General features: G+C 40.5%; 2 protein-coding genes across 2 annotated transcripts in view; both read left to right on the top strand.

The window, feature by feature from the left end:
• Positions 1-3,040: 3,040 nt before the first annotated feature.
• On the top strand, positions 3,041-12,974 carry msantd2 (Myb/SANT DNA binding domain containing 2; the record flags this gene model as incomplete). The annotated part of the gene is made up of 4 exons (XM_083926566.1): positions 3,041-3,490; positions 7,319-7,574; positions 7,655-7,718; positions 12,053-12,974. Exons 1-4 carry the CDS (start codon positions 3,059-3,061, stop codon positions 12,972-12,974), a joined length of 1,674 nt encoding a protein of 557 aa, XP_083782692.1. The 5' UTR covers positions 3,041-3,058.
• Positions 12,975-22,367: 9,393 nt separating this feature from the next.
• esama (endothelial cell adhesion molecule a) overlaps positions 22,368-25,389 on the top strand; it is a 69,549-nt gene continuing 66,527 nt past the window's right edge. The window contains exon 1 of the mRNA XM_083927110.1: positions 22,368-22,730. Coding sequence (XP_083783236.1) covers positions 22,664-22,730 — 67 coding nt within the window. The 5' untranslated portion in view covers positions 22,368-22,663. The remainder of the gene's footprint in view (positions 22,731-25,389) is intronic.

Below are 25,389 nucleotides of genomic sequence, written 5' to 3'. Positions count from 1 at the left end.
TGTAACAATTCTAGAATGTTATGTTACAATTCTAGAATATTATGTTACAGTTCTAGAATTGTATGTCAGAGTTCTGGAATGTTATGTCACAGTTCTAGAATGTAATGCAACAATTATAAAATGTTAAGTAACAGTTCTTGCAACTGCCCCCGGAGTCTTCTTGGATAACATATCCCAGAAGGACTCCTTCTTCAGTCGGACAGCTTCTCTGACCATCGGTGTCCACCATGGTGTTCGAGGGTTACCGCCCCTTGAGGCAGCTAAGACCTTGAGGCCACAGCTCACCGCTGTAGCTTTAGCAAATGGAAGCTTTGAAAATTGCCCACTCCAGTTCAATGCCCCCAACCTCCACAGGGATGCCAGAAAATCTCCGCCAGAGGTGTGAGTCGAAGATCTCTCGGACAGGGGCCTCCTCCAGACATTCCCAGTTCACCCGCACTACTCGTTTGGGCTTACCCAGTCTTTCCAGACTCTTCCTCCATCCTCTGACCCAGCTCATCACCAGATGGTGATCAGTTGACAGCTCTGCCTTCCCTTCACTAGAGTGTCCAAAACATACGGCCTCAGATCAGACGATACGATCACAAAATCGATCATGGCCTATAGTCTAGGGTGCTCTGATACCACCTTCACTTATGAGCATCCTTTTGTCCGAACATGGTGTTAGTTATAGACAATTCATGACCAGCACACAAGTCGACAGACGCCCGCTCAGATCCAATCACGCCTCTCCAGGTGTCTCCATTATTGCCCACATGGGCGTTGAAGTCTCCCAGCAGAACTATGGAGTCCCCTACTGGAGCCCCTTGCAGGACTCCATTCAGGGTCTCCAAAAAGGCCGAACTGCTGTTCAGTGTATATGTACAAACAACAGACAGCTTTTTCGCCCTTTCACCTGCAGGTGTAAGGAGGCGACACACTCGTCCACCGGAGTAAACTCCAACACCGTTTGTCCATAGAGTCTGTGTGAACCGTTAGTAAAAGTATGGCAAGTTTGTTTCTAATTTAATTAAATTCTATTTACAGTGCAAAATCATAACAACGGTTATTTCCGGACAAAGAGTAGGTATAGACCACACTCTATGACTTAACTATGATTTACATAGACCCAACAATTCCCTTCCCTATAACAGGCAGGAACGCCGGACAGACCCAGCTCTGTGGAGGACGGACATCTGTGTGCAACGGTTGGGGAGGAAGAAAAGGAGATGGAAAGAGAGAAAAAACAAGGACAGGAGACAAAGACAGACTGACAGAGACCCACTTAATGAGATGCAAGCAACCACAAAAGTAACAGTAACTATAGTAGTAGCAAAAGTAATGTGAAAATTACTTACATGTTATAGCAGTTAATACAGCAGAACAGCAAGAAACTGGCACAGCTAGGGGATAGAACATGACAATAACAATAACAATCATGGTGGTAAATATGAAGTTGAATTAGTAACATGCATTGATGAGACATGAATGATACAGACAGGTTAAAGGCTCAGACTATCAGGAACATGATTATCACCCGGCAGACTAGGCCTATAGCAGCATCATTAAGCAGAACAAAATCAGCTAGGCTTTACATGCAGGCTTTAAGAGAAATTCAATGCCAATAACAACACAGCTAAGTCCTAACTATGAGCTTTATCAAAGAGGAATGTTTTAAGTTTACTCTTAAATATGGGGACAGTGTCTGCCTCCTGAACAACACTTGGGAGTCGGTTCCACAGGAGAGGAGCTTGGTAGCTGAAGGCTCTGCCTCCCATTCTACTTTTGGAGACTCTAGGAACGACGAGTAGCCCTGCATTCTCAGAGCGCAGTGATCTAGTCGGGTGATACGGTACTATGAGCTCATTAAGATACGACAGGGCCTGACCAATAAGAGCTTTGTACGTAAGGAGAAGGATTTTAAATTATTTTCTAGATTTTACAGGTAGCCAGTGCAAAGAAGCTAATACAGGAGAAATATGTTCTCTTCTATTTGTTTTAGTTAGTACACGAGCTGCAGCATTTTGGACCAACTGGAGACTCTTAACAGACTTATTGGAGCAGCCTGATAATAAGGAGTTGAAGTAGTCCAGTCTAGAAGTAACAAATGCATGGACTAGTTTTTCTGCATCTTTCTGAGACACAATGTTCCTAATTTTCGCAATATTACGCAGGTGAAAATATGCAGTCCTTGTCGTTAATTTTATGTGAGAATTGAAGGACATATTCTGATCAATAATAACACCCAGATTCCTAAGTGTGGTGCTGGAGGACAACACAACATCATCCAGAGTAACAATGTCTTTAGCTATTGAGTTTCGGAGGCCTTTGGGGCCAAGTACAATGACTTCAGTTTTATCTGAGTTTAACATCAGAAAATTGCAGGTCATCCAGCTTTTTATTTCCTTAATGCACATTTGAAGTTTATCTAACTGATCGGTTTCTTCTGGTTTGATCGACAAATATAATTGTGTATTTTACGCCTCTGAACCGAAAATGTCTCAGAAATCTGGTCACCTTTTACTAATTGATATTCACATAGGCTTTCGACTTTCTATCACATAATTTCAACTTTTTTTTAATCCCATAATTATGACTTTTTTTTCATAATTATGACTTTTTATCTTCTAATTTCGACTTTTTTATCTCATTATTATGACTTTTTATCTCATAATTTTGACTTTTTATCTCATTATTATGACTTTTTATCTCATTATTATTACTTTTTATCCCATAATTTTGACTTTTTATCTCCTAATTATGACTTTAATCTCATTATTATGACTTTTTATCTCATATTTTCGATTGTTTTTATCTCGTATGTTCGACTTTTTCTTTCACAATTTAGATTTTTTTTTTTAAATCTTATAATTATTACTTTTTCTCTCACAATTTAGATTTTTTTATTTTTTTATCTCATAATTATGACTTGTCATGGCGATATTTTTTCTTTCAGTGGCGGGAACGGGCTTCCATTGGATCCACCTGTGTAGATCCACGCCATAGTTTTCTCCCTGCCTTCCAGCGTAAAGCCCCGAACGTCAGCCTGCCTCCCCCTCCCCTTAGCAACAGAGGCAACATGGCGGCGTCCAGTACCGCGGAGCATTCTCCAGAGCTATCGACGCCGTTAAAGATACCGAAAACCGAGGTGCCATCCCCTGAGTCGGAGGATTTGAGTGACAGTAATCAATACCACTCCAATCCCTCCACACCTAACCGCTTCTCGCCTTTGAACGTGGGCTCCGGGGCTGCGGGCCGAACGGCGGCCTCATCCTCCTCCAACAGCTTCACGGCTTGCCGAGGGATGTCGTGGACTCCGTCCGAGACAAACGCCCTGATCGCGGTCTGGGGCAATGAGAGGCTGACGGAGGCGAGGATGCAGCAGCTGGAGGTCGCTGGCACCGTGTTCTCCGGTAAGGCCCCCGGTCCTGCCATGTACGAGCGGGTGTCCAGAGCCTTGTCGGAGCTGGGATATGAGCGGACCCCCTCCCAGTGCAGGGAGAGGATGAAGGTAAATAAGACCAATGTCTGTACATCCTCCATCATCAGGACCTGCACTTGGGGCTCTGACATTGAGCTGAAGGCGCTCACAGTTAGGGTCATGCAGCTGATGGTGTTGGCGACTACACAGAAATAAGTGGAGTCACAGGCTGTTGACCTGACAGAGAGCTGGAACACTGATTAGATTATATTGTAAAATATAAGTAACAGTAGATTTAAGATCCAAGAGAGGGTTTACCATAAGTCAAAATACATCACTAACCATGTATATTAAAATGGGAATGTTCGCAATAATAAATAACTTTAATACGGGATGAGTTTCGTTTAATTTCTATTACCCTTTATTTAACCAGGAATACTCCCGATTTAAAATCTCTTTTCCAAGGGAGTCCTGGCCAAGACAGCAGCATAAACATACAAGTTTCACATTTAAAAGATCAGGGAGGGAACAATACACAGAGTTTACAATAATACTAAAATAGAAAAGAGAAAACTGTACATAAGCAACCACATCTCATGGAGAGATAACTAATGAATTGTGTGTCTGAAAAGCTGTATAAAACGGAGTCCTACAGAAGCCTAAAAAGCACTCCCCTGGAACTGGACCTGGACCTGGGGCCGGTTTCACAAAGAGATTTCAGACTGGTCTTCAGTGTTGGACCAGTCTTACGGGAATTTTGCTGCTAGATTAGTCTGATATCTGATGAATGAGGCCAGCGTTCTGATCCAGTCATTTCTGTTCATTAATATCATACACAGTAATACAGTTACAGCGTTCTGATCCAGTCATTTCTGTTTATTAATATCATATACAGTAATACAGTTACAGTGATCTGATCCAGTCATTTCTGTTTATTAATATCATACACAGTAATACAGTTACAGTGATCTGATCCAGTCATTTCTGTTCATTAATATCATACACAGTAATACAGTTACAGCGTTCTGATCCAGTCATTTCTGTTTATTAATATCATATACAGTAATACAGTTACAGCGTTCTGATCCAGTCATTTCTGTTTATTAATATCATACACAGTAATACAGTTACAGTGATCTGATCCAGTCATTTCTGTTTATTAATATCATACACAGTAATACAGTTACAGTGATCTGATCCAGTCATTTCTGTTTATTAATATCATACACAGTAATACAGTTACAGTGATCTGATCCAGTCATTTCTGTTTATTAATATCATACACAGTAATACAGTTACAGTGATCTGATCCAGTCATTTCTGTTTATTAATATCATACACAGTAATACAGTTACAGTGATCTGATCCAGTCATTTCTGTTTATTAATATCATACACATTAATACAGTTACAGTGATCTGATCCAGTCATTTCTGTTTATTAATATCATACACATTAATACAGTTACAGTGATCTGATCCAGTCATTTCTGTTTATTAATATCATACACAGTAATACAGTTACAGTGATCTGATCCAGTCATTTTTATTTATTAATATCATACACAGTAATAAAGTTACAGTGATCTGATCCAGTCATTTCTGTTCATTAATATCATACACAGTAATACAGTTACAGTGATCTGATCCAGTCATTTTTGTTTATTAATATCATACACAGTAATACAGTTACAGTGATCTGATCCAGTCATTTCTGTTTATTAATATCATACACAGTAATACAGTTACAGTGATCTGATCCAGTCATTTCTGTTTATTAATATCATACACAGTAATACAGTTACAGTGATCTGATCCAGTCATTTCTGTTCATTAATATCATACACAGTAATAAAGTTACAGTGATCTGATCCAGTCATTTTTATTTATTAATATCATACACAGTAATACAGTTACAGTGATCTGATCCAGTCATTTCTGTTTATTAATATCATACACAGTAATACAGTTACAGTGATCTGATCCAGTCATTTCTGTTTATTAATATCATATACAGTAATACAGTTACAGTGATCTGATCCAGTCATTTCTGTTTATTAATATCATACACAGTAATACAGTTACAGTGATCTGATCCAGTCATTTCTGTTTGTTAATATCATACACAGTAATACAGTTACAGTGATCTGATCCAGTCATTTCTGTTTATTAATATCATACACAGTAATACAGTTACAGTGATCTGATCCAGTCATTTCTGTTTATTAATATCATACACAGTAATACAGTTACAGTGATCTGATCCAGTCATTTCTGTTCATTAATATCATACACAGTAATACAGTTACAGTGATCTGATCCAGTCATTTCTGTTTATTAATATCATACACAGTAATACAGTTACAGTGATCTGATCCAGTCAGTTCTGTTTATTAATATCATACACAGTAATACAGTTACAGTGATGTAGTCACTTCAGTTCTATGTTTGCAGCAGCGGTTAGGATTTTACATCACATTTTAAAATATCTGTTTGCAGTGCACTTTACATGGAAGAGTTATTTATTTATTCTTGCTTCTAATGTACACTGTGTTATTTGTTAATAAATAGTATTAAGTACATTTATATCTGTGTTAATTAGTTCTCTTTTTTTAACAAGGCTAAATGTTTATGTAGAGCCTGATGCCTTCACTCACATGGACAGGTTCACGCTTCATTCATTCAACAGTAGGATCGGATCGGTGTCAGGTATCAGCCGATACGCTCAGCACAGGTATTTGATCGGATCAGAAAAAACTGGATTGGTGCATCTCTAATTTCCACGGCTATTTAATAACTACTATTTTCAATTATAATAAAAACAATCATCTTTTCACATATTTTTTAATCTGTATTATTGCAATAGACAGAGCAGTGAGAGCAGCACACAGGTGAGGACAGAGAGCAGCAGCATCACTGAGCATCAGCCCGAGGCTTCACAGGTGAGGAGAGGTTACAACTGGCCAAGGAAACGTCTAAAGGATGAGTCACATCAGGGGAGCCCGCAGACAGACCCTGCAGTCTCTCATTAATAATACAAATAAATTGTGTGTATATAGCGCTTTTCCGGAACTCAAAGTCGCTCATTTAGAAAAGGGAAATACTGACATGATGTTTAAAGATGAAGCTTATATTTAATACCAAAAAGAGTTTATTTTTAATTTTTTAAAGGCAGCAGGTTGAGGCCATATCATTTCACTGTTTCTTAGTTTAATTTGCACATTTGACGGAATATGCTGAAGATTCTCTGTGCTGTCGTACTCGACTTAAATTTCAAATGCATATTGATTATAATACTCATGTGTTGTGTCACTTTTTGTTTTCATGCCATTCAATCATGTGGCTTATTACCCAGTTACCTTCCATGCCATTTTGTGTGCTATTGACTTAACATACAGTATCTGCTAATAGGAACAATGTTTTACTGAACTTTCTCTGCTCAGTGTTGGCACTTAATGATGTGGTTATTTACCCTGCGGATGCCTGAGAATCATTCTGTGTCAACTCAACCAGAGTTTGGCAGCCCAAACTTTGCATTTTGATCATTTTACTTGAGTCTGTACCTTACTGTTTATGGTGATTTGTTTTTTCAGCCGCTAGAGAGACGCACTTGAATGAGAGGATGATAAATCACTCTATAGAAGTCTGCTTACTTCTGAACAATCTGTCCCCCTCACTTCTGAGATGTTGGCTACGCCCCTGGTAGTCCACAGCCAGGCAAATTCAACTGCTGGGAAACATAAAAGCTTTTTAGACTTGCTGTAAGTAGCAAGTTTACATTGCTATCCAATTGTGAGTCGACATCTCTCTTCTGTGTGAGCCTTTCTGTGAGTCACTATACTGTAGAACTGTCCCACCAGTTGACGGTCACTGGAACAACAGCTGAGTGAATACTTTATCTATCCTACCACCACATTCAGACGCTGCGGCGCTGCTACAGCCGTGTGAAGGAGCATGGTATTGGCAAAAGGAAGAGCAGCTACACTATAGAGCAGCTGGAGAAGGTGTTTGGTCAGGGAGGCTGGGACTCCCAGAGCTGTGCCCCAGTGCTGATCAACAGCAGTGGGCTGTATCAGGAGATGGAGTCTGATGGCAGCACCCTGGAAGACTTCTCCCAGGAGGACTGGTGCAACCAGGTGCTGGATTCAGCCTTCCAGGAAGGAGACATGGAGACAGGTTAGTGTTAGCAAGAAGTGGACAATAATAACAACAATAATATAATGGGTTTAAACTAATATGTGTGTTCTTCTCTCTAGAAGAAATCCAGGTGCCTAAAAACAGAGCGCTGCAGATTCAAATAGAGCTGTCAGAACAAACCCAGTAAGTCACCCAGAACAAAGGCTGACCTCTCTTTGTCTTTTTAAATGATTATGTTTCATATAAAGATTTGTGTTGCAAGTTGTAAACTATCCTAATCATTGCAAATTACTATGGAAAGGCCCAGTCTGCCAGCTGAAACAGGTCAGGGCCCAGTATGGTAAAGATGATTTTAGTCAATAAACATGCGTACGTACATGTGGAGCGAAGATTATCTTAGCTTTAAGATATTTATAGCAAAATAGGTTCGATTTTAGTAGGCATGTGACAAGACCCTCAGATTAAGATACACTATTGTTCTCACGAGATCAACACGCGATTGTAACTTGGAATATTTTCTTGATTTTTATGTCAGCAGAGAGCTGTGGTGGTGCTGCAGGTGTCCTACCCCCTCCACTGGGCCACTGCGAGGCAGGGGTTGGGGGTAAGGGTGGGGGTGGGGGCACACTGTCCAAAAGGGCCCCGCCCCTTCCTGTCACCATGCAGTCTGCTCCACACAGCATGTTTAGAAGAGTGTCTGTCACTCGCTCATCTCAGAACACAGGCAGTGGGTAAAGAAAGTATTCAGACCCTCTTTATTTTCTCACTCTTTGTTAATTTGATTTTTTTTTTTTTCCTCATTATAGTGAAATTCCGTTGAAAAATCATCCAAGGGTCTTTTTGGGCAAATTGGGTCATCGGATAAGCCATTAAGACAATTTCTTTCGTGTATGAACTATTAGCGGTTTTTTTTTCCGTAGAGACGCTAACAGCCTGTCGCGGCTAACACTGATTAGCTCGGGACGGCAAGTTGGACGTATTGAAAAAACTGAAGCACCAACAACATAGTATGTTAACACAAAGTTTATTAAGAGTGTTACCTACTGGCACCGGTACCAGCTGCTCCATTCAAGTCAATAACCAAATACAATACAAAGGGAAGGAGCTCATTGATGATTTATTCCAGCAAAACACGTAAACGTTGATGTTTGTGGCAGTTTGGTGAAATGTCCCACAGAGCTTTCCCTGAAGGACCCAAACATTACGCAGATCTCAGGGTCCAGGGGTCAGAGGTCAGAGGGCGCGGGGCGTGTGTTGCTGGAAGACGCACAGTGAGTGCAGGAGCACGGCTACAAAACTACTATTCTGCACCTTGAAGTGAAGAGAGACAGAATGGTTTGTGTTTGTATTTTTCCCAGCTGTGAAACAAAAATGAAAGCTTACAACCCAGAAACTTTTAATAGGCTGCCATTACTGTACGATGAGCGTGCTCTGATAAACCAGTGGATTATTGTTTTGGATCTGGACATTGAGACAATTATGGAGACACTTACGCAGAGGGATTACCGTGTCTGCAGCAAACCACAATGTTTACGTGTTTTGCTGGAATAAATCATCAATGAGCTCCTTCCTTTTGGATTGTATTTGGTTATTGACTTGAATGGAGCAGCTGGTACCGGGGCCAGTAGGTAACACTCCCTTTTAATAAACTCTGTGTTAACAAACTATGTTGTTGGTGCTTCAGTTAATGTGTCAGGACTCTTATCATGCTACTGCAGAGGTTTGGTGTTATTTGGAGCAGTATTAGTGGTTAAAAAAGATGTTTTTTAATGCGTCCAACTCACCGCCCCGTGTTAGCCGCGACAGGCTGCTAGCATATCTACGGAAAATCTACGTTAATAGTTAATACATGAAAAAAATTGGCTCAATGACTTATTTGATGACCCAATTTGCCTAAAAAAGACCCTGGGATGATTTTACTTTAATGTACACACAGCACCCCATTTTGACAGTAAAACACAGAATGGTGGAATTTTTTTAATTTATTAAAGAACAAAAACTGAATTATCACATGACCATAAGTATTCAGACACTTTGCTCAGTATTGAGTAGAAGCACCGATTTGAGCTCATACAGCGGAGTCTTCTTGGGAATGATGCAACAAGTTTTTCACACCTGGATTTGGGGATCAGGTTGGATGGTGAACATTGATGGACCGCCATTTTCAGGTCTCTCCAGAAATGCTCCGTTGGGTTTAAGTCACAGAGTTGTTCCCAAGCCACTCCTTTGTAATTTTAGCTGTGGGCTTAGGGTCATCGTCTTGTTGGAAAGTGAACCTTCAGCTCAGTCTTAGGTCCTGAGAATTCTGGAAAAGGTTTTCTTCCTTTATTTTCTTTAATTAAGGCCCAAAAGTTCAGTCTTGGTTACATCAGAGCAGATAATCTCATTTCTCGTAGTCTTTTGACAAACTCTGTGCTGGCTTTCATGTGTCATTCACTGAGGAGAGGCTTCATTCGGACCACTCAGCCATAAAGCCCAGATTGGTGGAGGGCTGCAGTGAAGGTGAAGTGAAAGAGCTCAACCACAGGGATCTTTGGGTTCTTCTCTACCTCTCTCACCAAGGCTCTTCTCCCCAATTGCTCAGTTTGGCTTGCTACAGTTCTGTCTCTGCTCTCCGCGGGCAGTTCCTTCAACCTCATGATTCTCATTTACTTTGACATGCACTGTGGGCTGTAACGTCTTATATAGACAGGTGTGTGTGCCTTTCCTAATAAAGTCCAATCAGTTTAATTTAACACAGCTGGACTCCAATAAAGGTGCAGAACCATCTCAAGGATGGTCAGAAGAAACGGACAGCACCCGAGTTAAATATATACGAGTGTCACAGCAAAGGCTCTGAATACTTATGGACATGTGATAATTCATGTTTTGTTTTTTAATACATTTGCAAACATTTCTACAATTCTGTGTTTTTCTGTCAAAATGGGGTGCTGTGTGTACATTAACAAGGAAAAAAAATCAACTTAAATGATTTAAGCAATTGGCTGCAGATTAACAAAAAGTGAGACATTTAAGGGGGTCTGAATAAAAATATATAAAGAAAATATAAATTTCTGTCAGTCAGCTGGTGAAGGCAGGTTATCCAGCAGCTGTCACTGAGCTCAGGAGCTGCTGACAGACGGCCATGCTCTCCCAACTGTCCCCTACAGAGGCTTCGGGTCCGTCAGGTGCCAACACTTTGACATACCCAGAATGAGGCGGGTCTATCCCGCCTAAACAGCCCTAATTAGCATGTGAGTCGCTCAAATGGCCGATTGTTTATCCTATGGGAGAGCAGAGCCTTTTTTCTCCCCTGAGAGAAGCCCTGTTGCTGATTGGATTTAGCTCTCAGCAGGATGTGACGTGTGGTAGTACAGACGCCACAACAACACGGTGAAGTAGAGTAGAAAAGTTTATCCAGATCCAGTGGTGTAGTAGAACGCAGCGCAGAAAATGATCTGTGTATGCGCATCTTTGCGCGGGCTGTAAACATGTTTGTTTTTTAAACATTTCTGCTGTAAAGTGGGCATTTTAACATTGTGGTCTGTGGGGATTGACTCGCTTGGAGAACGTCTCCAGTGGCCCTACGAGGAACTGCAGTTCAGCCCAGAGGTTGCTGCTTTAATGACATACAGTGATAAACATAATTTTCAGCATCTTACTGATGTATTCCTCATGACTAAATACCAAACATGAGTTGGTTTTACCTTAATTTAGTATGTGGACACTCACTTAAAGGTTGAATATGGAGAATGAGCAGAGCACCGCATCAACAAAAAATAATTCCAGCAGTCGGGTTGCCAGGTTTGTTGCAGAGTGTGTAAAGTGATCAGCCTGCTCCATGTCAGGGTAACGACTAATTTGGACTAATTAATTAATTTTATAACAGTATTTAACGTTAGCCAGTATTTAACTGGAAGCCTTTCTGTGAGTGCTGTGTAATCCATTAGCTAGCTCTCAACTCAAAATGATTCCTTGATTCTGAAGCCTAACAACAGACAACCCTGGCAACCAGCAACGCCGCACGCTATTGGCTGCTACACTGGAAACAGAACAGGACAGAAAGTCATTGTCAAACCTGTCAAAAAAAATTTAAATATTAATTCAGGCCAAAAAATGCTTATGAAAAAAGCAATTATTTCATTCTGTACTCCTCAAAACGCCCCGTAGGTGTATTATTTTTTTTTTTTCCAAGAATAGCTTCTTATAAAGACTCTACTTATTCAACCTTTAACTTTATGTTGGCTTTGAAGTAGGATTAGGCCCGACAGCTTGTTATATATCAAATTCATTACATTCGTTACAGTAAAATATTGAAAACCAACATCTCATTTGTGAAATGTCCATTTTGCTTAGTTTTGGTATTTTTTTGTTAGAACATCCAAAAGTATTAACTTGCAGTCTGATCAGAACAGGTCTGAACCTTGTCCCAAGATGGTGGCGGCTGAGACATCTCACAAGCCTGTATGTGGAAATTATGTGTATATATCCATGATTTTATTACTTTGTCATTATTATGTATCTTGGGCTCTCTGCAGAAAAAGGGACATGATGCAGACTGTGATGCGTATCCTTGAGTCGGTGGAGCTGAAATGGGAACACTTCCAGACATGGACTGAGTTCTCACGACTGCACCTCTCCAACAAACTGGCCATCTTCGGGGTTGGCTACAACACGCGCTGGCGTGAGGACGTGCGCTACCACTACGCTGAAATCAGCTCACAGGTGCCACTGGGCAAGAGGCTCCGTGAGTACTTCAACCCAGAAAAGCCTGAGGGCCGCATCATCATGACCAAAGTTCAGAAGATGAATTGGAAGAATGTTTACTACAAGTTCCTAGACATAACCATCAGCGAGGCGCGCTGCTTGGAGCTGCACATGGAGGTGGACTGGATCCCTGTATCATTGTCCAGGGCAGCAGGCTGCAGCAAAGGAACATCCCACTACCTCCTTCCTGGGGACATCCCCAAGGCGTATGGACTCTACGCTATCGGCTACGAGGCAGTGTCATCCTTTAACGACAACACTCACACCTTTCCCCAGGGTGATAGTGAAGACCATAGCTTAACTCAGTGTGAGTCAGAGAACGGTGCACAAAGTCAGGCTGATGGAGAGGGCGCAGAGAAATGTGACAGGACTGGGGCTAAAGTGACTTACTGCTACCTAGGCATAGCGGAGGATAGGACCATACAGCAGAGTCTCTTCCAGCACTTCCAGGGCTATGGCAAACACTATGTCCACGGAGAACCCTCTGCTGTGGCACGTTTCCTGCAGGAGAACTGCCGCAGCGCCGGGACAAATCAGAATGGTGAGGGAAGCCAAGACTCAGTTCAACGTTTTGCCATTTACATCAAATTCATTGAGGTGGAGCTGGACTTCCTCTCAGCAGGCTCCCTGGTGGAGTGCCTCGAAACTGCTGTCGGTTATTCCTTGAAATACAACAACAAAGAAATATCATAACTACTCAGTGTTAAGATTTGTATCGACTAAAGATATAATTAACAAGTGTTACAGCCAACAAGGCAACATGAAAGGTGACCAATTCTGTTTGTTCTAAAGCATGGATGTGTGCAAGAGTCTGGTATATTTTTGCAGCCTTTTCAGCTCTATCAAACAGATTTCCATTAGACCCTTATTAAGTCTAAAAAGAATGACAAAGCACCACAGTATGGCAAGTGTATTGTGTAGAAATATGGGAACAGTCGCTTAAGTATTACAGAGCTGCAACATCCAAGAAGTATGTACTTATGATGTTAGGCTAATGTGCACTAAAAGGTTTCTGCTGCTCATTTAGTTTAGACGGATATTGCCTCATCAGGGAGCGTGGGGTTTGGCAAGGTGACTGCTGCAGTGTGCATCTGTCTACCTCAGTAGGATGTAGCAAACAAGGCAGTGAGGGGACCACAGTGTGTATTTATTTTAAAACTGCCTTTACTTTGATTGTGGATTGGTCCTGAATTGACAAAGCATTGAAGGTTAACGGCTGTTTTTCGCCTTATGTTTTGCACGTGTAACTGGGCTGCAGCTAGAGATGCTTCCACGCCATTGGGGGAAAAAAAGCAAATAATTATTATTGGCCAATGAATGGATACCTGTTTGTATCCATTTCAATTTGCCATAGTAAACAAGGTATTCTAATCAATGGGTTAGTATGATGCGTACAAAATATGACTTATTTATTTCTGTAAAACGCGTTTGTATTAATGATGGACCGATACATTGGCCGGCCAATATTATCGGCCGATATTTGTGATCTTAGGTGTATCGGTGCGATGCGGGCTGCTGCGTTTGCTGATCATTATTTACAGACAGGTGTCCACAGGCAGCTTTGTGTTGCTGGAGACGCTTTTTTTAAGTTCAATAAATGTTCCTTTATTTAAACTGAGACTCATAACATTTGTTATCATCATTGTGTAATTTGTATGATGTAAATTGAGGGAGCAAAAGTCGTATCGCCTCCAAATATCGGCTCAAGAAAATTGGCAGTCCGTATCAGTATCGGCATCGGTCCTAAAAAATCCATAACGGTCGATCACTAGTTTGTATGATATCTTATGAAACATGAATTAATATATTTAAAATGGCGACCGGTATGTTGCTGCGATAGTTAAGTTAAGGTAGGAAAAGTGGACAGTTTAGGTTAGTTTAGGCACCAAAACTACCATTTCCTTACTAGTGGAGTTTAGGTTGGGGTTTGGCTTAGTACTTCCGGGACACAGTGAAAGTCCTGTGTTTTGGGACTCCTCCACCACCCCGACCTCCCTCCCCATGTAGACTTTGGTGCCACCTGATTTCCTTCTTTGCTCCGGATGTAATTTTTACAGTAATAATTATGTATATTACATTCAAATCACAGTAAATAACTTTTTGTAGGCAAATGTACAAACAGTGTATGAGGACAGCCAGCACTAAATAACACTTTACAACAACGCAGCTTTAATGCTGACCTGACACAACAGCTCTGTACAACAACAAAACAAAATCCCCAGTGTATTACTGTAACAGCGTTGTAAATTATATAGAAGGATGAAAACGTGTTTCACACCGCTTACAATGTCTGAATCCAAAAGGAAAAAAAAGTGTCTTTCCAACACAAGATGAAGATGAAATTAAACTTTTCCACAACATCTTTGCCACCTGCTGCTGTTTTGTTATCAGATGAGAGAGATTCAGTGTAATACTCCATTTAACCATGGTTTCTGCCATTTCTACATGGACTGCATTGTTTATTATCTGTTCAGCCTTCTTACTGACCTTGTTGCATGGTATTTTATGCACATACAAATGTTTGACTAGGTTGGTGGTATTCAGTTTTGCTCTTGCTGAAGCAAAATCAGTCGTTCACAACACATCACAACAAAAATTTTCTTTGATAGATAAATACTGCCAGATCATGGTCATTCTTAATTAACTCCCTGAGTGTTTTTTGGACTATGGTATCAGCCAAATGCACAGGACTGTAATTGTAGAATGAGCCAATATTTATTGGTGGCAATTACTTTAGAGCATCTCTAGCTGCAGCTGTGGGGGTTGTATCAGTATTGCAACTTTACAGAAGGTGTGTTGATGAGTTACCAGCACTTCCCATATTCTGTTCTTTTAAGTCTTGCAGATAACACACAATCATGCTTACAAGCACTAATCTACGACTTCAAGGCAGGTTAAGACGATAAGCTGCGGGGGTTAACTCATCCCTAACCAATAAGGAACCTGAATTCTTCATGAAAAAAATTCCTGAGGTTATGTGCAATGTGCCAGGAAAGGACTGTGTAAAGAAGAATCAATGAAGTCCATCTTGAATCTATGTATATGAAATCTACCTTATATATCTATAATATATATTTAAAAATTATCAATGTTCTTGAGCATTCCGGCTTTTGCAAACTTGCAATGTTCATTTGTTTGGTTATACAGTATATAAAGATAAATATGATATTTTATAATTATATTGGTTGACACCATGTCTTGTATGTGATTGTTTTGAAGTCACCGTCTTGTATGTTTACATGTTTGAAAAACAATAAATTGGGCATTCACTGTCATTTGCCACAGTGAAAATAGGCTTGTGTTTTTTGTTTGAGCTCATGTGTCCCTTTAGAACCTTTTTACACATGATCCATGCTGTTCTCAATAATACTAAACTTGAAAACTGTAGTGGTACAATACCAACCTCCAGGTTGACAGAGATGACAGATAGTAAAAGTGTAGAAATAATGCTTTATGTTCCACGAAAAGTCAGGGAAACAGGTTGCATTCCAGAGGTCAAAAATAGCCAAGTAAGCACCTTTTTTTGTTTTTCGGGGTCATTTTTATTTACAATAAATAGGCTAGCACCCCAATGATCAATACATGAGGTGATACTTTTTGGATTTTTAAATTTTTTAAGCCAAGCATGGCCCTTGACTGTTTGCCACATCCGACCCCGGACCTTTCTCCAGTGCCACCAGCAGGCTGAAACGTATGTCTTTCAGTGAAATGTCTCAACAACTGTTGGATGGATCGCCATGAGAGTTCGTTCAAATGTTCAAGATGAATTGTAAACACTTTGATGATCCTCTGACTTCATCCAGCGCCATCATGTGGTCAGTTTGTCAGTTAATACCTGCAAAACTAATGCCCCATTCGCCTCAGCTGTACCTTATGGTTTCTCTGTTGAGACATTTAATCATCAAATGCCAACATGCTAACATGCTAAACTGAAATGGTCAACATTAAACTATAAAATATATCAGCATTTTAGCACTGTCTTTGTGAAGTTAGTGTTAGCCTTTAGCTCAAATCAGGAGCCTTGTAGATCTGCTTTTCCTGACCATGTTTTTTGTGAAATGGATTTTTTGTTTGTTAATTTTGGGACAGAGCGCCGGGCTACAGTTCAGAGCAGAGGTGGGCCGTACTATTAGGCAAACCAGGCATTTGCCTGCAGGCCCGGGCCCCATACAAGGACCTTCGGGACCCCCAACATGCACTCTTTATTTTCTCCCTGTATTTATTGTTTTTTTAGGGAAGCCTTATGGTAATGGTGAGAGTAGTGAGGAAAATAACAAAAATGATCACTTGGTTGAAGAGTTTACTTACGACAGTAAATGTTCAGGTTAAATGAAGACATAGTGTTTTGTTCCGTTTATGTGTGTGTGGGTTTATTTGCTTTAAAAGAAACCTTGCATTTAACATTTTAAAAGGAGCTGTACTTGGCATTCAGAGCATATAGTGGAGTAATGGCACATGAGCAAACAGTGGTATATAAATAAAACTTTTAGTTAAATAAGCTATCAGAAAAATTACAGACCTTTTTTTGTAATTTTTGACCATTTATGGACCAAACTATAATCAATAAATCCAGAAAATAATTGGCAGATTAATTGATAATTGGTTATTGTTCGTGCAGCCCAGTGAGAAAAGAAAACACGCCAATACTGGAAATTACTTGCTTAGGAATGTCCTCTCCAAGGAAGCAGTGGTTGCGCAGCTGCCCCGCCCACAGCTGGACTCCCAGGATGGCCAAGACGTGGATGACAACATGTGTGTTGTCACACACGTGCACACAGTATAGTCTTGAGCATACATTTAAATTGAATAAACATGAACAATAGTTGCTCTTCTTAGGTCCACTTTAAGGATGGTTTTTGAATGCAGAAGAGGAAAGAAGCAGACTGCCTATGGAGGTTTATTACAGCTACCAACATTCGCTGTGGAGACAGCGAAATAACAAAAATGTAACGATGTGTTATGTCGACTTAGCTTGATTTCAAGTATAAACCATGCATTAACTGTCACATAATGCCCTTTAATATATATTTAGATTATAAGTATTTGTGTATTAATGTGTGAGTAGCTCATCATCAATCTGTAAGGTAATGTTACGATTAATTTGAATGATAAAAATGAGGTGAAGTAAAAAGTACAATATTTCCCACAATAATTTTTACAGAGAAACACACTTTGAACTGCCCTGTGTGTTGGATAACAGTAAGTTAGCTGCTGTTATGCTAGTTTAAGTACTAATGTTACTCAAAACACATAGGCTAACATTAGACTACTGTAAGCTAGCCTGTTTGATGCTAACGTTATGCTAATACTTCAGAGGGAAGTCAAAGGTTCATTGGTAAGTTGGCTAACTGATCATGTTGAAATGAGTTTAGCATCAGCTAGCTAAGTAGCAGTTTAAAGCATAATGTTGCCAGCAGGTGAGGCAGGCAACTGCTTGGGGTCACTGTTGTAATGACCATAGCAAACCTGACCTCACTAAAGTGGCCCCACCTGACTCCACACACTCCCTTTGCTAGTTCTTTTTCTTCTGTCATTCATATTAATATGTTGGAATATTTATATTTTAAAAATACTTAACTCTGAAAAAAATTAAATGTGGACTTTTGAAATAAAATATGTTTACATTACGCCATTTTTTGTTGTTGTTTTATGTCAGATTATTTATAACATAATGGTGATGAATGCTGGTTTGAGGGGCCCCCTGTGAATTTTTTGCCCAGGACCCCAACAGACTCAAGAATCGCCTCTGGTTCAACATGAACACCCCTCTGATAAGCTTTATCTATAAATAACTTATTTTGCATGGGTAGAGCACTGTGATTCTGTAATTTGGAATGTCTGTGGATGGATGAGCTGAATGATGATGATGTAATTCACCCATGTGACCAGGAGATGGCCATAGATAGCTATTGCTGAAAATCCCCACATGTCTGAATAGAAATGATTTCAATTTCTTCTCACTGTGAGATTAAAAAAAATTGTGTTGTTTGAAAGGCATTATAATCTCATTTTAGAAAAGAAAAGAAAACAAGGTGACAGATGTGGAGAGCCGACTAAAGGTGAGCGAGGCAAACACTGGCTCTGATGCCACTGACCTTTTAGAAACTAACCTTTGGAACTGGAACAAATACCTCTTTTTTCAGACCTAAACAGACTTTAACACAAACATATATGTGACGTTATAACAAGTAAACAGAGCACTTTTAGATGTTACACATTTTATGCACCAAGACACCAAAACAAATAGAAAGGCATGTACACAGTATACACAGGTATATACTGCACTTTTATTAAGAAAACAATGGCTGGCTCGTTCACTTAGATAATAATTAATGATACATTTTGCCATTCACTGTATTATTTACACTGTAGGTGCAAAATATTTCTGACTCAATTAAATAAAACACATGTCAACAAATATTCTATCGCACCTTGCTGTGTGAATGTGTTTCATGTGGTATAATATGTGAAAGAACAACAGGCTTTTTCGTTGAATCATGATCTGTGTTAGTGTGTACCCATCAAAGAATCAGACTTATATTGTGCTGTTTCTGAGCTGTGCAGAGTAATACTAACTGTTTATTGTCTAGTGCCAATTGTAGAGGTGAACCCCCATAAAAATGGAGAGTGTTCTCTCTGTATCCATACAGAACGCCCAGAGGAAGGAGGGCAGGCCTTTGATCAAGCATGTCTCTGCTCTGCACACCAGTATCAGTACAGTATGTAGGGCAGTGATGATAACTGCATAAGCCAATGATACTTTTATACAGGTTTATGTAGATTTCATGCATGGGAGTATAATCTGACATAATCTGATCATAAAAACAATAGATTCTCATACTGTGGGGTTTTTTCATCTTCTTTATTCTTATTCTTATATTTCATCAAAGCAGTAACTCATTTCCGAATCGTTCTCGTTTGTTTAGAGAAGGCAACAGTCTGAATGTTACTGTCAAATTAAAGAATGTACAGGGTGGAGGGATACAGATGACAAGTCACAAATATGTTCTGCAGGCTGGTCCAGCTGCAGTTTACAAAAGGCTTGTGTTGGATGACCAAACATTTTTACATGTCCAGATGTCCAAATTCCACTGCACATCAGCACTCCTCTCTCTACAGCCTCTCTCTCTCTCTCTCTCTCTCTCTCTCTCTCTCTCTCTCTATATATATATATATATATATATATATATATATATATATATATATATAGTAATATGAGCAGAACTCCACCATCTAGTGTCTCAAGATCATAGTCACAACAACAAAAAATAAGTCCAGCAGTCAGGTTGCCAGGTTGGTCAGACCCGGCCCAGTAGCCTACAGGGGACCAGAGTCTGTTTGAGCCTGTTTGAACCCATCCCTTCAGAAAATCACACCATAAAAACAAGGATTAGAGGAGTTTGACTGACAGTTACTGTTAGCTGTTACAGCTAAGTACACATTAAAGTTACTTACTGGTCAAGGAGAAGCGTAGCCATTTGGGCGTACGTTTGAATGGCGTTTCTCTCCTTTCTCTCGTCCATGGAGTGAATGCTTGGCCTATATTGACTCTGGTTTTTGCTGTCTGTCCGGTCACTTAGCTGCTGGGACAAATAAGCAGCTGCAGGATTGGCAAACTCCATTTCACCCAGTGCCAGCCTACAGTAGCTGCACCCAACAACAGACAATCCTGGCAACCAGCAACGCCCAACGCTATTGGCTGCTACCATGGGGACACAATGGGAAAGAAAGCCATTGTCAAACCCCTCAAAAAAATGTTTAAATATTGATTAAGACTAAATATATTTTCTTATGGAAGAGCACTACTTTCATTCTGTACCCCTTGAAACGCCCCATGGGTGTATTACTATTATTTTATATACAGCTTTTAATAAAGATTCTACATATTCAACCTTTAGCTGTTTACAAGATAATAATCGTATTATCTTATCCATCTATCTATTGCACACTTATTTTAGCATTAATAATCAATAATAATAATGTAATAATCACATGTGAATATGACATGATGTGTGTGTTGCACATTGGCATCATGGCATGTGCCTGATTTAAAAATATATATATGAGGGCAGTGATGGCAACTTCAGTCCTTATATATATTTGATTTCTTCATTATATTATTCATAACTATTATTTTAGCTGGGTGTTGGGCCTGTTTGCCCTGGCTACAATGGGTAGTGTCAGATCAGGAGCAGGGGGACATCAATCTTGTATATTGGTGCGACCTGGCCCTTTTTTAAATGTTCTCCTTTCTTTTGAGACAAAAACTAAAAAGATTCGAAAAAGGCAAAAATCATCTTCCATGTGCCCATACATAGAGTATGAATTGTAAAAAGCGATATGTTTGGCCTCCAGGTGTCAGGTTTGCTCATCATTTGACCAGACTGGTCTGTTTGAATTAGCAGTCTAGAATCCAGTATTAGCCTCTCTGCCCTACTCAATTTCTTTTGCAGCCAAATAAAAACAGTCCTGTTTTGACAGCTTTCCCCCGAATGCTGTAGATTTCAGCTGGAGGCCCTGATGCAATTTACAACAACACAACCAAATCTCATCCCCATAAGGCTTGGACCCTGCTTCTTTGGATTTAATCACAGGAATAACCCTTGTTCACCTCTCATAATTGAGCAGTCCTCCTGCATTAGCCTCACCGTTGTTGCTGAGGCAACCGGGCAACCTTAGAAAATGAAATAAAGGGGTCTGACCACCTCAGAGAGCACAGGTCAGTCCATATTTTTACATCAGGGGGTGAGCTCACCTTGGGAATTCACGTCAAGCTGAGTCCAGTGTGTTTCTGTGCTTTCAGACCCGCACCTCTTCACACACGAGAGAACAGGAGCTGAAGATCTCCAAGGGGAGTGTGGGGAAAAGGATGGAGCTTTAGTTACGTGGGTTTGGAAATAGGCGTATTGTTGAAAAAGCTTGAAATTTGAATTTGGCAAATTGCAAGTATGCCTGCCTAAAACCGCATGAGTCCCCGTTTTTGCTCTTTATCTTTTTAGAGACAAACTCAGGTCCTAACGGTTCAGTGGTGAGACATTTATACCACGATGTTTTTAAGGAGATTATGTCATAATCAAAACATTTATTTGTTTTACCTTTACAAGGTAGAGGATTATTATTACTCCCACTGCCACTGTTTGACATGGTTTTGAATTCATGTTAATGTTTCTGGTTTGGTTTGATTTGATTGGGAAAATACAGAATCCTTTCAACCATGTCATCGTTTCTCATTGTGTGTGTTACATGCTTATGCCAGTTTGTGAAATAAGTTCAGAATAATTTCTAAACTTGTAGAGCTGCAAAGATTAATCGATGAATCAATTTGTTGTCACCTATTAAATGAATTGCCAACTATTTTGATAATCGGTTTGAGAAAAAAAGTCAGAATTCTTGGATTCCAGCTCCTTAAATGTGAATATTTCCTGGTGACTTTCCTCCTCTATGCCAGTAAACGTATTATCTTTGGAGTTGTTGACTAAACAAGACATTTGATGACGTCATCTTGGGCTTTGGGGGAAAAACTAGCTCACATTTTTCAACATTTCTGACGTTTTAGGGACCAAACAACTCATCGACTAAGAAGAAAGTCATCGGCAGATTAATCCATCACGGAAATAATCTCAAATCGCAGCTCTACAAAATTGTACAAGGAAAGTAGTTTTGCACCTGCACATTACTGCGCACCACGACAGGTGTACCTGGTGCGTCAAGCTACACTATATATAAGACGCCAAATAACGGATGTAAGGCAAATTCTCTTTCAAAACAAAAGCGGACTGAAGCGCAAGGCATTCATTTAAACCGTGTACAACAGAAGTGGGGTTTATTTTGAAGCTCTCAACCGGAACTTGTCTTTAATACTGAAGCAAGCTTGATGCCTTCAAGGTGGCGAGGCTCTTGTGTCTCTCACTGCCCCCCCCTCTCTCCCCCTCCCTCTCTATCTCTATCTCTCTCTCTCTCTCTCTCTCTCTCTCTCTCTCTCTCTCTCTCTCTCTCTCTCTCTCCCTCTCTCTCTCTCTCTGGGTGACAAAAGACGACAACTTGCAGAGTTGGAGCTCCTCGCTGCCGTCTCGACCAGGAGGAAAGTGCTGATGCAGCCGGGCGCTAAGAGGAGGACCTTCAGTGTCGGAGGTGCTGATCCAATTTACACTTCACTTTATTAGCATCTCGCTGCAGAGTGGGGACAGAGGATTCCAGCGGCGGCTTCCACATTCCCTCAGCCGAAGTGTCCCCCACCTCACCGGGCTAACGTCCCTGCTGGGAGACTGAAGGGAACCACTTGACAGACTTGGAGAGCTTTGCCTGAGGCGGAACGGCTCCTATATAAAGCTGGGTGGAGGACATTAACACCGTGACAAGTGGAAACTGTGGCTGCATCAACCATGGAGGTCTACACTACTTCCAGGAAACTTCCTTTGCTCTCCTTCACCTTTCTGTGGGGGCTTTCAGGTCAGTACAGAGCTCATTTCCACATGTTTCCTTCTTTATTCAAGTGTGTCTTTAGCTTGATTTTTTCATACACCGAGTAATAGACTACACTTAACACATTTATATAATATAAAAAATATCAAATATTGGACTTTAAATTGGAATTATGATGTAGGGTGGGAATTACGATAGGATACTATCACGATATGTTTCCCATGATATATATCACGATACAGCCGTTCTACCAGATCATGTATGAGGGGTCCTCCCTGTGTTCCCCGGTCACATAAGCCAGCATTTTGTCATGGTTAGGTGGTAGGGTTAGGGTCGAGGTTAGGGGGTAGGGTTAGAAGTTAGGGTCAGGGTTAGGGGGTAGGGTCAGGGTTAGGGGGTAGGGTCAGGGGTAAGGTCAGGGTTAGGGTCAGAGTTAGGGGGTAGGGTAAGGGTTAGGGGGTAGGGTCAGGGTGTACATAGGCCTATTTGCCGGGGAATTCGGCACTGATTGTTGAAAAAATAACAGGAGCCTTTTTTAAGATAAAAGGGTCCGATGTTTCCCAGTCACTTACAAAGCGGAGAACATAGTGTAGGTACACTGCCATCTGTGGTGGGCCTACACCACAAGATCTTCACCTGAAGAAGACAAATACAGCCCTAACAAGGCAACGAGCAGGAGTTAGGTATTTATTCACATTGTGGTGCCAGTGTCAAAACTGAGATCTACGTACAACAAAGTGTATAGAGTCTTAGTGCCTCTTTAACACACACACGCACGCACGCACACACACACACACACACACACACACATACACACACGCACACACATCACACACACACACACACACACACACACACACACACACACACACACACACACACACACACACACACACACACACACACACACAGACTACAACTTGTAAATGTCTGTGTGCCTTCATTCCAATGTAATATTACTTATATAATTTATATAAAACTAATAAACGAATGCAAATAACTCTTTAATAAAAATTAAAGCCAGTAAATTGATCATGTATTGCAAGAGAAAGTAATATGTTGTGTTGATATTTTTGTATGTTTTTCCTACCACTATATCTGTATAATCCCATGGTGACATTCATTCAACACTAATTTTGACATTTCCATCCAGTGTATCAGCAAATCAAAGCGATCGGGCATTTCTATAAGTTCAAACAAAATATCTCCAGACATTGCATTCTTGAATATGTAAAGTGCATTTCTTAGATGAATGGTGTTGAAATCATCCTGACATTAATCACCACGGTCTAATAAGTCATGAGGAAATGCCAGTCGAGCTCTGGGGGTTCTCTCCTGTATGTGTGTCAGAGGATGAAGGGCTGGATTTCAAGCTGAAACACCTGTTTGTTTTTCACAGGATTTGAAACAAGTGTGTTACACATAATTATGTCTTCCAGGGAAGAATAATCTCTTTATAGCTGCTGTAACATTGGCTCAGCCGTCACTCTCTCTAGCAACGTATTACACTCCTACGTTCACTGGCTGTACAGTACAAGCAGCCTACTTTCCCCCTGCAATCTCTTTGATTCAGAAATTGGGGCACAGTACAGCTGCATGAGTATTTTTCAAATGTTTTCAGGAATGAGAAGTTTTAAATGATTTATCAGGTAAAAAAACCCACATACAAGCATTATCTAGAGGGCAGCATCATCTTACACTTCACAGAAAAAGATTGTTACGGTTTGTCATGAATTTTCAAAAGATTAAGAAAACAACTATGGCTCCTTCTTAAGTAAAACTTGGTCTCAATCATTAGACCGCATGACTCCAGGTCATATAATGGCACATGCTTGTGATCTGACAAAAAATGCTCCTCCTCAAATAGCTTTGCTGCAAGTTCATAGGTCATTAGGTCATGATTTTTCAATCTTTTTATCACTCCTCCTGACTCAACTTTCAGCATCAACAGAAACAACTTTTTTATGCCTCTAACATGCAGTTTTAACTTGGATATCTCTCACGAACCATCCTGCTCTCATGGAAAAACAGGAGATATCCATTTAAGTTTGAAGTTAGGGAGCTCTATGTGCTCCAGGTGAGTGCGTATTAGTTCCAGCAGACGTGCTTGTGACTTTCAGTTAGCCTGTGAGACATGAAAGGGAGCAGGAGCTTCACATTTCATCCTGAATTTGCTCTCAGCTGCCCGAAGGCCCGTGTGTTTTTTTCAGCGCTGTTGCCAAAACAATCACATGCGCTGACACAGGCAATCTCAGGCTTGGGAGGGGTATTACCTTAGAAATGCTGCCATTTTTCCGCACAGACCCCTATGATGACATTATGGTTTAGACACCTTTAAGGAGTGACTGATAGTAAGGTCTCCCAGTGACTAACCTGTAGTTTTAACAGCAGGCTGTGATTCATAGTCACAGTACATCAGGACAATACAACCACAGCGGCTGACCTTGACCTCAACGTTTGACTCACTATCAATGGCCCTGCAGGTGTGTCCTGAAAACATCAAGTGGTCAAGATACAGAGAGGAAATGTTCATGAATAGCAGCCTGTGGCAACAGGAAAGCTGAGCGCTCCTTGAGTCCCTAATGTAGGAAACTGCGTTAGGGCAGGAAGTGAGAGAACGTCCTGCAACAAACAAGAACGCCTCATTCGGTGTTTCAGTCCCAAATCAGACTAGTGGAGAATGTTA

Source organism: Echiichthys vipera (genome assembly GCF_963691815.1).
Source record: "Echiichthys vipera genome assembly, chromosome: 14".
NCBI lineage: Eukaryota > Metazoa > Chordata > Actinopteri > Perciformes > Trachinidae > Echiichthys > Echiichthys vipera.
This window is presented reverse-complemented; position numbering and strand designations above follow the sequence as displayed.